This window comes from Ruditapes philippinarum, unplaced genomic scaffold (genome assembly GCF_026571515.1).
Source record: "Ruditapes philippinarum isolate M1 unplaced genomic scaffold, ASM2657151v2 ctg2032_1_1_1_1, whole genome shotgun sequence".
NCBI classification, from domain to species: domain Eukaryota; kingdom Metazoa; phylum Mollusca; class Bivalvia; order Venerida; family Veneridae; genus Ruditapes; species Ruditapes philippinarum.
Window position 1 is genome coordinate 186,194 of NW_026861727.1, and position 13,834 is coordinate 200,027.

The window sequence follows — 13,834 nt, forward strand, 5'->3', positions numbered from 1 at the left end:
TAATTTTAACAGTCTTTGAAAAAAAACAGAAGTATGGGGTGCTCTTGTACTCATTTGCCTTTAGTATTTGTCTTCATCTAAGAATTGGCATTTAATTTCATCTCAGAATTGGCATTTGACTTCTTTTCAGCATTGGCATGCTTCTTACAGATTTTTTTTTACTCTCAGAGGAAAAAACATAAATTTCATGTCCAACCTGCATTCCTTAAACATGGATTTAGAAATTTCTTTAACACTCCTGTCACATCTGATGTTTTATTTAATTTTGAACCTTCAGATATTATGCAGCTTTAAAATGCATTATATGGAGAGAGAAAAAAAACTGCCTAAAAATCAGCCCAAAACAAATTGAAGAAATGTTGTCTCCGAAAAAAATAGCAAAAAAATTTATAACTTATCCATCACATTGGTGTAAAATAACTTGCCATTACTATGACCCATTATCACATTCTTTTTTATTATTTTTTCTTTATATTTCCTATGCAGCCATTGAGTGTTCAAATACATTTTATATATATATAATATTCTTATATATGACTCAAAAACTAAAGGAAAAAAACTATATATATTGATATGAATGAAAACAAAAACAAAATAACAATGTTCCAATATAGAAAATAAAACATAAAAATTAATACAGGAAGATTGTATAGCATGAATGATGTGTCAATGAAAACAAAATCCTTCCTTACAATTACAATTTTTTCCTTCAACACAACTTTGCAGGGAAAAAAATAAACATCAATATTACTAAGCTTGTGTATTAAAAATATAATTGCACTTGAATGCATTTGTCACAAGAGAACTTGCATATAAAATCAGAAAACACGTATTTTTTCCAAAATGGGGTTGGTGCAATAGTTGTATGTATTTTGATATAAGATGAGAGGGGTAAAAAACAGTTAAAAATAAAAATCTTTGTATTTTCACAAATCAAGGAAACCTTTACAAACATTAATAACTGCTTAACTCTTTCGCTGCCAATGTCGCCGATAAGCGACTTTCGTATAGACTGCCAATGTCGCCTATCGGCGACCAGATGTCACATGTTTTGCCACGTGTGTTTACTTTCATTTTGCGACACTAATTTTAACGACATCTAGACTTCTTTACGGCAAATAGACTGTTTTACGTTATTAAACGCGGAAGTGAAGAAACATCAATGTAAAAAAGTCATTTTTATCGATTTTGAAGCAGTTTTTTCGAGTGAAACTTGTTTTGTAATTGGCAGCAACAAAATGGCGACTCGCTATTCAACTACAGACGTTCTTTTAATGATTGCAAATGTGTAATAGAAGGCTAATATATTTATATTAGTATCTTTTTTATGTTAAAGGAAGATAACTGTAAATATAGACAACTTTTGAAGAGTTTTGAAGAGTTTGGTATACCGAGAAATGACAATAAATGAAATTATACCTAATTTTTGTCGTTTAAGGTCAGGCAAGGTCAAGGTTAAGGTCACATTCTCAAAATTTACATATTTGGAATGTATCATCATAAAGAGTAACATAAATACAATATTTCCTGAAAGTTTCATCAAAATCTAACAACAAATAACTATTTTAGGGCTAGTTTTGTATATACACTATATACACTATATTTCCTGGAATTGTCTGTTATTTATTTGGCACTGGGACAATGGTTTTCTCAGAAAATTGGCAGCGAAAGAGTTAATATTAGGTTATATAAAGCAGTGAAAAAACATTAAAACACTTCATAACAAACTTTCATTAACATTTCTGTTAAGTTTTAAGTTTCTAAACAAAAACCACAAAATAAAAACAGCAGACATTTAAACAAAATTTACAACCTAGAAATTAAAGATCACTTTTCTGTAACAACCCAGATGGTAAATACACAAGCACAACTTAGTCATGGCAAAAGCTTAACCTACAATAGTCTAAATTAACATGCATATAAAACAGTGAAATTCTAGTGAAATTTTGCATTCAAGAAGACAGTTTTTGAGTTTAAATAATTAATATATGTGAACATTTATAGATTATACTCTTTTTTTTTTTTTTTTCCTCTTCAAAATTCTTATCGATGAAATATCACTTAAAACTGCTTATAAAGACAATGTTTAATGGCCTTTGAAAAGAAAATATATACTAAAATGAATACTTTAATTTTTGTTTTCCTTTCAAATCTGAGGAATGTTAACAGTGTTTATATAATATATATAGAACTTCTAACATACAATATGATAAATATATTATGATATATATATGTATATAAAAACAGCTTCTCAAGTCACTATATAATAAGGCAACATGCTTGTAAATATCACAGCTTACTTCAAAATAACTCTTTCAATATGATCTCCATCAATTTCAATATATATGCTTTATTCAGCTGAAATTTAAGATATTTTTCAGTCCACATCATCCCTGGATTTTGAATGTCTGAGGTATTTTTCTTGTCTAGCCCTAAGCAGACTAATACTGGGATACTGTCTGCATGCTAGTCACAGGGGGTGGCGGACCGTAACTTGCAGCATGGAAAAACTGCTCAGCCACTGCAACAAAAAAGTTGTATACATGTATATCAACATTTATAATGCTGCATGTTTGTAACGTCACTTTTCATTGGATAATCATGGCATTTATATAGTTTTATATACACGGCTGCTGTCAATTTTCTAAGAAATCTCGCATTTTTCTCAAAAAAGGAAATTTGCTGTATTAAAAATTTGTTATAAATATTCCCGACAGGTTATATGACCATATATAAATGGTTGTTTGCAATATATTTTCAAACAGCCATTTATATATAAGGCCAATATAACCTGTCAAAAATCTTTATAACTAATAAATAATACATAGAATATTTGGGGTTTTTTTTTAATTTTCCTGTTCCACAATGCAAAAATGCCGTTTTTCTCAAATGGTAACCAAAAATGCCAAATGCCTTTTTAAATGAAATATTTGACCATTGTTCTACTGTTTGACACACCAGTCCAAATGAGCCGCGTCATGACAAAACCATCATAATGGGTTTGCGACCAGCATGGATCCAGACCAGCCTGCGCATCCGCGCAGTCTGATCAGGATCCATGCTGTTCGCTTATCAACTCTATTACAAGTGGAGAAACTGACAGCAGGCTGGTCTGGATCCATGCTGGTCGCAAACCCATTATGTTGGTTTTGTCGTGACGCAGCTCAAAACTACTTCCAGAGATATACTTGAACAAATGTAAAGATAATTTCTGCTATAATCTGTATTCAGGTAATCAAATGAGCCGCGTCATGACAAAACCAACATAATGGGTTTGCGACCATCATGGATCCAGACCAGCCTGCGCTTCCACGCAGTCTGATCAGGATCCATGCTGTTCGCTTATCAACTCTATTACAAGTGGAGAAACTGACAGCGAACAGCATGGATCCTGATCAGACTGCGCGAATGCGCAGGCTGGTCTGGATCCATGCTGGTCGCTAACCCACTATGTTGGTTTTGTCGTGCCAAAGCTCAAATCTACTTCCAGAGATATACTTGAACAAATGTAAAGATAATTTCTGCTATAATCTGTATTCAGGTAATCACCTTGTTGTAATTTATGCAGCAAGGAAGTTGTTGAAATCTAAATTTCATTACTTACAAGGTTGATATACATTGTTTAAGATAAATATAACAAAAATCCATAGTAAGACCCTGTAAATCAAGCTGTCCCTATTACGCTTCAAAACGCATCATTTTATTACATGCTTTTCGGTGGTTTATAGAAATATATCAGTGAAATAAAACTGGTAATTTCACTGTTTGAAACAGTGAAATTACCACTTTGGTAATTTCACTGTTTTGAATTTAAGCCCTTTACGTTTTTTCAGTAAAATACCAGCGTGCACAGTACTGGGTACCAACTTAATGATGTGACGTCGTAAATGACGTCATGTTTTATTATTATTTGGCGCGCTTTTCATTCAGTATTAGGTTTAATGTCTTTTTAAAACGTTTTTTTGCATATAATAAAAAGAAAATTTGTTTAGTTTAGTGTAAGATCGAAATATATTACACCTTGTGAACACCAAAAGTTCATATTTCACTCGTGGCTGCGCCACTCGTATATTCCGATCTTACACTGAACTAAACAAATATCCTCTATATAATTGTTAAGCAGATACATCGTATTATAATTTAGTTTGAGATAATGTGGTGTATAAAAAATAATATTGAAGTCATTTATGCATACACCTGGCATTATGTAATTAGCACATTAGCAATGTACATAGCTTTGGATATTTACTGAAACGTTCAAACAATGTTTTATCATGAGCAAAATAAAAGTCCTCATTTGTTTAATATTCACATAAAAATAAATTTTAAGTTCACAGGAAATGCAGAAATTCTCTTGTTTTTTGCATTTGTAAATGGAAAATTTGAAATTCCACAAGACCAAATGAATAAATTTTGATATTCCACAAGCAAAAAGGATAATTTTTATGATAATTTTTGATATTCCACAAGACCAAATGATCAAATTTTGATTTCTGCAAGCCAAATGCTAAATTTTGATATTCTGCAAGCCAAATGCTAAATTTTGATATCCTCAAGTGATATTCCATAAGGCAAAATGCTAAATTTGATATTACTTCAGCCAAGCAAAATGGTAAATTTTGATATTCTGCAAGCCAAATGAAAAATTGGATATTTTACAAGACAAATGATAAATTCTGATATTCCACATGCCAAATGAAAAATATATATTATTTCACAAGCCCAAATGATTAAATTCTGATATTTCCCAAGCCAAAAATTAATGATAATTGCCATATTCCACAAACCAAATAATAAATTTGATATTCAACAAGCCCAAATTATTAAATTTTGAGACAAGTCCAAATGATAAATATCTGTTAAATCGTTACAAAATGTGTTCTATGCTGAAACAACATAAAACGAAAATTGTTAGTGCCAAATTCCAGCAACAAAATTCATAAACTGAAGGCCCTTTCATTGTAACATTGCTGCAACTTGCTCTATGAGTCAAAACAGACGTGTAAGTGTCACAATAAGCCCTAGAATAATACTCACTCTGGTGACTTGGTGGGGGTGGCATTTTCAACATCTGGTTAGCAAAAGCAACATCCTGAGGAGAAGGGGCTGGAACCCCTGTTGGCATGGGAACAGATATTGGAATGGTTATTGGCCTGCCAGTGAAGAGCTCAGCACCTAGCAAAGACAGATTAACATAGCCAGATAGATCAGCTAGCATCTACTATAAACTATAAGTCAAAGATAGCACTGATTAGTACAACAGATCATTTAGTTAAAGTACACACGATTAAAACTAGCAAGTACTCCATCTAGAAGGTTGGTTAAAATCTTGTGTCAGAATGTGATGTCTGAGTGAGAATGTGAGTCACGATTAAAGGTCTCACCTAACTAAACTTTAACTTATTAATAGGCATGCTATAAAACAAACAATCCACATTTTCAATATTGATGAGGCATATGTTATGAAGTATAAATTTTTTCAAACAAGTTTAAAATCGGAGTACTTAAAAGTTTTCTGGCGAGTTTGAATAATATTTTAAATTTCATATATATCTACAGTAAAAGCTACCTATTAGAATATCATTTGTGAGTCAATATAACAAAAACTTGCCTATATAATGCCAGTCTGCACTTTATGCAGCCAGACCACTCTCTAAAATGTTGGTTGCCAAGATACTTACTTCAAGAACAAGTTTTATCAAGAAACAATGAAATATCATTATCAGCTACAGCCAAAGCTGTGAACAAAGGCCATCCAAGGGTCTGACAAAGCATTGTCACTATAGACATTAATTAAGTGTTTTTTATTTGGAGGTTACTTTATTCAACTATTTAAAGAAAGGTTATCAAAACAAAGGCATTAAATTACAGGGTTATCTTTATTTAAATAGGTCTTTTAAACACAGGATTAAACGAACACAATCATTGAAATCCTTTAAAAGTTATGCTGCAGAAACCAATAATAATTTCACGAGAAACATCAGTTAAAAAGGGGCATAACTCTTATCATTTAAATAAGTTAATTGCAGCAAAAATAAAACCCAACGTGATTTGATATAACATACTTACATGCCAAGTATAAACACAATTATTGAAATTCTTCAAAAGTTATGCTGCTGAAACCCATTGTTTATGGACATATGATAAAGGCAGACTGTGAATGCCATACCATATAATTATGTCCAAAAGTTTCATCAGGTGTATAAAAATAAACCATTTCTTTATAGAATATACATAACAAGAACTTATCCCTGTAAACATGTGGTTGTTAATTTAGAAGTCTTTTTATTACTTCTTAACTTTATAAAGCAAATCTTTCAAAGCAGAGTAAGCTAGAATGAAAATCTTATTACAACAATACTTGCATATGAAATATTTAAATGTGCTAAAAATGAAGAGAACAACAAATCTACATGCTGGAATTATTTCTCTTCTCATATAGAAATTCTAGAATCAATGCAAAACATGTATAGTGTAACCTCTGTTAAGCTGCCCTCTGTTGAGCAAAAACCTTTGTACAACAATGGTAAGACTTCATAATGAACTTAAACCTTCCAAAAGCAAACCCTCTTGGCAACAACCAAATTTTTTGTCTTCCAAGGGCTGTTGCTCAACAAAAGATTGCTCTGCCTTAAGTTATGTCTTGTCTGTTGTTATGAATTCTATAATTTCTTAAATAGCATTTATTTATTTTTCTAGAAATATGTTTTGTTTCTTTATATAAATAATAATTTATCAATAATTCTCTTTAAATTATCAATGCATGTATATTTACTTGTTTTTCTCTTCAAAAAAGCAAATCTTGTCTAGTCTTGTAAAGCATGTATGAAGGACAAAAGCTTTAATATGACTTACCCTCAGTTGGTATACCAAGTTGTTGAAGAACAAATTCTGCAGCATAGTTCTTGGCCTCATCTACAGTTCTACAGAGCTTGTTGGGCAAATAAGGCCCATTGTTGGCCGTCATCAAGGCTGGAACGGCAACCTGTAACAGATGAATACTCCTTTAAAATCATCAGGGCTGCCAACAGCAAATTGCAAACTCAGAGGAAAATACGACGGGGGTCAAGGGGGCTGCGCAAGCCCCCTTTGCGTGTCCGGGCAGAGCCCTGGTGGGGGCCCCAAGGGGCAAAGACCCCGGAAGCTCATGGATACTGATGATTTGGTATGCCCTACAATCAATTTCCTGGACTCTAAATTTGACTTCCTTGGTTGCCTTTAAAGCCATTCAGAGACACTTTAGTTGGACTTCAGGTTTTCATCAGCCCTCAAAACAAATATCCGACATTTTGACAACAGACAAGAGCGACAATGTAAACTGTAATTTGATTGGTTATTCTAAAATAGAATGCCGGAAAAGACTCGATTTGACCAATGAGAAAAGCGCTTACAGACCTACCATAGGCGGCTAGCTTAAAGATAATAAAAAGCTGAAGCGTGCCGGTTTTTGGGTACTGTATAAAATATGACAAATGAATTTATTGTCTTTGTCGAATTTACATCGATCTCAAAAATGACCCAGGAGCTCACGAAATCCGCGGATTTCCGCGAATCTGCGGAAAAACGGCAGCCCTGAATCATGTTGAAAATCAAAACTTTTATAGACCTATTTTTCTATTATTTTGTCAAAACTGTTTTTCAATTTTATTTTGTAGAAACATCATTGATAGAAACAAAATTTATGTATATCTCTAAAATGTTGGATTCTTAGGTGCTTCTTGTATGAGTTTTGCAATATAATAATATACCAATTACAACCAAACCTTATTACTGTGAACAAAGGCTATCCAAGGGACAGACAAAGCATCGTCTCTATAGACATTAATTAAGTGGTTTTTATTTGGTATTTATTTTACTTTCCAATAAATGAATATCTACAAATTTGCTTTGTTAAGAAATATAATTACATATTTTTTTTTTGTAAAAAATTACTAATTGTGTTTAAATGAAACAGAAAACTTGCTTTGGAGTAAATCTATTATACTCGGATGAATCAGCAATTCACCTTATTGCAAGCAATTAATAATCAATGCTAGCATTAACCATTTTACTGCATACAACATACCTAAGTAAAATTCTAGCACCATCTACTTGCCAACTTGTTACAATTAAGAATCAAAATAATAAATTGGATTTATAGATTATTTTTTATGTTTTATCAAATTTTTAGATTGAGTTTAAAATGAAAATCATTTTATCATATACTTGCTCATTGTCTGGCATAAATTTCGAGGTTCTAAATATACTACACCCATTTCATCATACCTTAAACAAGAAGAGTTGCATATCACCTCCCCCATCTCGACCCATTGTGGAATGTAGCTGGTAGTTTGGTGACCCCCATCCATTCTTCTGGCAAACCTCATCTAAAATCTGAAAGTCAAGACACTTTTTTTTTTAATTTTTTCTCACAAGAGCCTTCAACCTATAAGTTTTAATATTTATAAAAATCACAATATTTCAAAGGATGATCACTTATATAATAACCTTGTTAAGAATTCTGTTTCTTTTAAATTCAAGTTTTTATGTTTGATACACAAATAATGTATTCAAGAGTAAAAAGATATTTCGTTGAAAAGTAAAATAAAATAAAAACTTTCCTTGGCAAGCTTTATATAATAACTGTAAAGATAACCACTAAAGCCACAAAGCTAGCACCTTGATATATCAAATGGTATGATAAAAAGAGTTTTGTCAAGGTCATATGTAGTGTCTGCCAGTGATTTTTCACCCTATATAACAGACGCCCATAAAAGGCCTCTTCCCAAAGGAACTTTTTTTTTTTAAATCATGCAGTCTTCCCAAAAATTTTAATTTATGTGAGCTTTTTAGTTTCCAAATTAACAATTTTAGCAACAGATTTTTCCCCAAGTCAAGAAGCTCAAGGACTCTTCGCCAATTAAGTGAGAAATCCATTGGGTGACTTTTCAGTTAAATTTCTGGTCAAGGATGAACTCCTATGTTCTGTACATTATCTAAGGCACAAAAGGGCTAGCCTTCCGTAAGCTTGCTGGTCACATCTTGGTTTATCAGCATTATGTAGGGTACATAATTATATTACATAGATTTAAGGTATGAATCGAAAAATTAATATTTAATATTCAAACAAATTTTAAACACCAATCTTTTAATAAATTAGTAAAAAGGTTCAAACATATCTGATACATTATCAAAGGTTATTTACATTGTCATAAATAGTACAATTTTATAAACTAATATATATTTCTTTAATATTGATAAGCATGAACAATATATTTTTAATTCCAGTTGGGTTTTTTTCCTAGTTACTATATATATTTTCAAAAATATAATGACCAAAAATATCTTAAATTGCTTGAATATTTACAAAGAAATATTTATTTGAGTAAAATTTTAAAAATCTTTTAAAATTAAAAAATACAGTCAAACGTGTATTAAGCGACCGGGCAAGGGAAACACCAAAAACGGTCGCTTAATGAAACGGTCTCTTAAGACAGTCAGCATGATATAAAAGTCAAAATTTATAAATGACATCTTTTTTATTCGATGGGATTGTTTTTCAACTTCATTTTTATATAAATGTTGAATAATAAGTACGCTCCGATAATCTAAACGGATGCAAATGTAAAAATAACGTTCTGATATTTATTGACAAAACAGTTTTGATCCATTACGTACATGTTTGACATTTTTTCCAGAATTTTTTAACTTCTCCGTTGTTTTTCCTTGTCTCCAACACGAAAACCCTATTAGTGAAGATGTTTTCTGTTGAGCATTTTTTCATTTGAAATAAACAAACTACATCTATTTGTTACGATTAATTTAATGGCTGATCAAGTTCAAGGTCAATTCAATGCAGTCTAAATGTCAACAAGCGAAGCGTATACACCATCTCAGTATGGGCGGAGCGTTGCATTGTTTATCCGATATCATTGGATAATACACGTCACGCGTATACTTAACTTCATTTGCATACGCTAAAACTGTATGGGAAATAGAGTTTTTCACACGTTTATTGTTGTGTTTTGATTGCTGACACTTGTGACATAACGAGGTGGCGTTCTCTAAAAACACAATTACTTGACAGGTAAAAGTGGTCGTTTAATGAAAAGATCGATGTCAATTAGGTGACTAATTAGCGGTCGCTGGTCGCGTTGAGCAAAAGTCGCTTAATACATTAAAGATATAGAGAGAAAATGATCGGGGGGAATTTAAAGTGGTCGTTTATGACAAAAGTCGCTTAATACACGTGGTCGCATGGGCAAGTTAGACTGTATATTGTTGCTATAAAGTCAGTTCATGTATTACTTCAAATGTTTTTTTATACAGTGTCTTATATTCTAGCAGGTGGGATGGGGTATTCACTCATATTTTTGAGAATCCCCCCCCCCATTTTTTCAAATGCAGGAGGGGGGGGGGGGATTTTTACATAGAAAAAGACGGAAAAAGATCAACTACCATTTATAAATTCTTACTTTTCAATAAGAATTCCTGTTTTTTCGAATCCTAGAATAGACATTGTTTGTACAGTGTCTCGTTTAAATTGTCATATCATTTGTAATTGTCTCGTTATTTATATATAAGTAAATGATTTCCTATTTAATAATTAATTTTTCACAACTAATAACACGTGTAAAAACAAAACTAAATGTATGCAAGCTCAAATTATCAGCATACTATTACCCCCCCCCCCCTTTATAAACCTGCGTAACTGAGTTGTAAAATTAGATATCTGAAGTGAAGAAAGCTGTCCATTCATATAGTCAAGGGGAATATGACCACTTTTCAGGGGCAAAAAGCAGATTCTGAAATTGGGAACCAGGTTTCATTTTCCAGACTCATCTGGAGAAAGGGAAACAAAAAACACTGTAAAAATACCCATAATAATACGTAAGTTTCTGTGTTAAAGTAAAAATTATGTTACTGTATGCGGTAAGTAAACTGTCTTGTTCTGCTTTAAATACAGTTAGGCAATATTATATAAATCTTGAGAAATTTTGCAATTTGAAAAGTACAAAAACTTTTGTCCTTTACTGAAGAAATTGGTCTATCGCCTCTTGAAGAACAGACAACTAGAGCTGTCATCAATAGAAACAATATTGATGTATTGTTGTTATTTTTCTTTTGATCAATAATCGATACACATTTCGAAAAATTGATAATTTTAAGTAATTCAGTCTAGACATTATTAAAATTCACCCAAAACATATACAGAAGGAGTTTTCCATATTCAATATTTAGCTGTAGTTATATATAGTAAAAATATTTCACAGTAATGATCACACGAAAAAATGGTCTAGAAAAAAAGCATGCAATGGGCAAACCAAGACAGTGTCAACAGAACATGTTTTTAACTGAAATCATTTCAACAGGTATGAAAGTGAATGACAGACAAGTTTGTTTAATTTTACACCTTTTCCCAACAGTATTTCAGTCATATAGGCGGGTAGTTTCCTGACCAAGATTCGTTCCTGAAGAGTTACACCAGTACTGGACTACCTTCCTCCGCGCCTAACTACCAAAGCATCTCCTGGGGATCGAACCCATGCCAGAGAGGTAACTGGATTAGAAGTCATCGACTCTAAAACCCCTCGACCACAGAGGCGGTTAATTAACAGTTATTATAGATCCATGTCTATCGGTGTATCTTTGATATTTGTCATCCGATATTGATATATAGTTTATATGCTCTGCACTGAAACAATGTCAGCTCTGAAGCCAACCCTAGGAAATACATTTGTGCAATACTTTCTATTTATAGCAACACTTAGTATATTTCTAACTACCAATACAACATACTCTAGTGGCATTCCTTCACCTTTTAGCTTCCCTGACAGAGTAGCAAAAATTCCACATACAGTCATACACACAAGCACAGGACACAATGTCTGTTTATATAACTAACTAGCACTAATTTCTGGATTTCTATCTACCAGCACATGGTAAATTTAGTATCCTTCACCTTAATTCCTGGCCCTCAGGTGTAACTATAATGGCTCTGGTATAATTGCAGTGTTTCTGAATACAATCTGACATATATATAAGCATGGGTGACAATAAGCTATATACTACCTGTATCGGAGATTTTGAATGTTGCGGTTTTAATGTGACGGGGTTAGTTGGTGTTAGTTCCATGCCAGGGAGCAGATCATACAAATTTGCCTGTGCAAGTTACGCATAACATATGTATATAAGATATATAAAATTATTCCTCATTCCTGCATTATTGGACACAACGTTCAGGTGTCGATAAAAGGTCAAAAAAGCATTTACAGCAGGGCTCGACAAATATTTGGAGAGCAACTTGTCCTGGTGCAGGACCAGCCGCTAAGAATTTTCACTCATCTAGCTACAACATGTACTTGTCTTTAGTTCACTAAAGGTAAATGGAAATAATAGATTATACCTTGTCAACATGATATATACATGTTATATTGTATTTAAATCATTACACTGTTAAAGAATGTGAAATAAAACTAAAGAATTTTTTTACACTTGAAACTGTTTTACTGTGGACAGACAAGTGTATGCGGTACATACCAGAATTGCGGCAACAAGCTTTAAGCAAATGCGACTGCTACAGATCGAATCAGACTGAATTTAGCGTGGTATTCAGTCTTCGAAATTAACGCCAGTCCGAGGCCCGAGGCCACTAAATTTAGCATCGGTCCGGTGATTATTGCAAGGTTGGTGGTCCGACGGGCCAGTAGATTTTTGGCCATGAAAAAATATTATAAGAAAAATTCAACACAAGGAACATCGCAATGCGATGCAACCAGGTTTTCAGCAAAATATTTCACAGAAGCTTTGTCATGAAGGGGCATTTGTTTTTAATTGAACTTTTAGGAGGAATTATGGCTTTTTTAATATTCCTCAAACAAAAATGATTGAGAAATTTTATGTTGTCTATTTGCCTTTTTTTCCCAAATGTTTTAGAAAGGTAAACAAACAGTACTTTATTTTTGCTTAATTTTTGCATTTTTGCGTCTCTTGTCATTTTCTTTTGTCAACAATATTGGCGTGTGGTGTTTTGTGCGATATCAAGAAAAGTATGTTCACAATTTTAAAAAAATTCTTGAATGATGTCTTGGAAGAAACATGGGAATTTAGTGAGCGCCAGGGCACTTGATGACAAAGCTTCTGTGAAAGTTTGGTCAAAATCCATTGAGAAATGTAGGAGAAGTTGCGCACTGTAGAAATTGTTCACTATATATTCTGTATAAGGAAAAAATATACAAAGGGCCATAATTCGGTCAAATATTATCCAATCACAAAACCCCGACAATATGTGCCAGGCACTTGATAACAAAGCTTCTAAGAAAGTTTGGTCAAAATCCGTTGAGAAATGTAGGAGGAGTTGAGCACAGAAGAAATTGTTCTCTATATATTCTGTATAAGGAAAAAATATACAAAGGGCCATAATGCCGTCAAATATTATCCAATCACAAAACCCCGACAATATGTGCCAGGCACTTGATAACAAAGCTTCTAAGAAAGTTTGGTCAAAATCCGTTGAGAAATGTAGGAGGAGTTGCGCACAGAAGAAATTGTTCACTATATATTCTATATAAGGAAAAAAAACAAAGGGCCATAATTAGGTCAAATATATACCAATTGCAAAACCCTGGCAATATGTGTCAGGGCACTTGATGACAAAGCTTCTGAGGAAGTTTGGTCAAAATCCGTTGAGAAATGTAGGAGGAGTTGCGCACAGAAGAAATTGTTCACTATATATTTTATATAAGGAAAAAAAACAAAGGGCCATAATTAGGTCAAATATTATCTAATGGCAAAACCCCGACAATATGCCCCAGGGCACTTGATGACAAAGCTTCTGTGAAAGTTTGGTCAAAAT

General features: G+C 32.7%; 1 protein-coding gene across 1 annotated transcript in view; it reads right to left on the bottom strand.

Moving 5' to 3' along the window:
• Positions 1–1,900: 1,900 nt before the first annotated feature.
• The window catches only part of LOC132716615 (APOBEC1 complementation factor-like), a 32,264-nt gene continuing 20,330 nt past the window's right edge, over positions 1,901–13,834 (bottom strand). The window contains exons 7-11 of the mRNA XM_060699923.1: positions 12,052–12,141; positions 8,266–8,373; positions 6,856–6,985; positions 5,038–5,175; positions 1,901–2,521 (exon numbers count right to left, since the gene is read on the bottom strand). Of these exons, the coding sequence (XP_060555906.1) occupies positions 2,442–2,521; positions 5,038–5,175; positions 6,856–6,985; positions 8,266–8,373; positions 12,052–12,141 (546 nt within the window). The 3' untranslated portion in view covers positions 1,901–2,441. The remainder of the gene's footprint in view (positions 2,522–5,037; positions 5,176–6,855; positions 6,986–8,265; positions 8,374–12,051; positions 12,142–13,834) is intronic.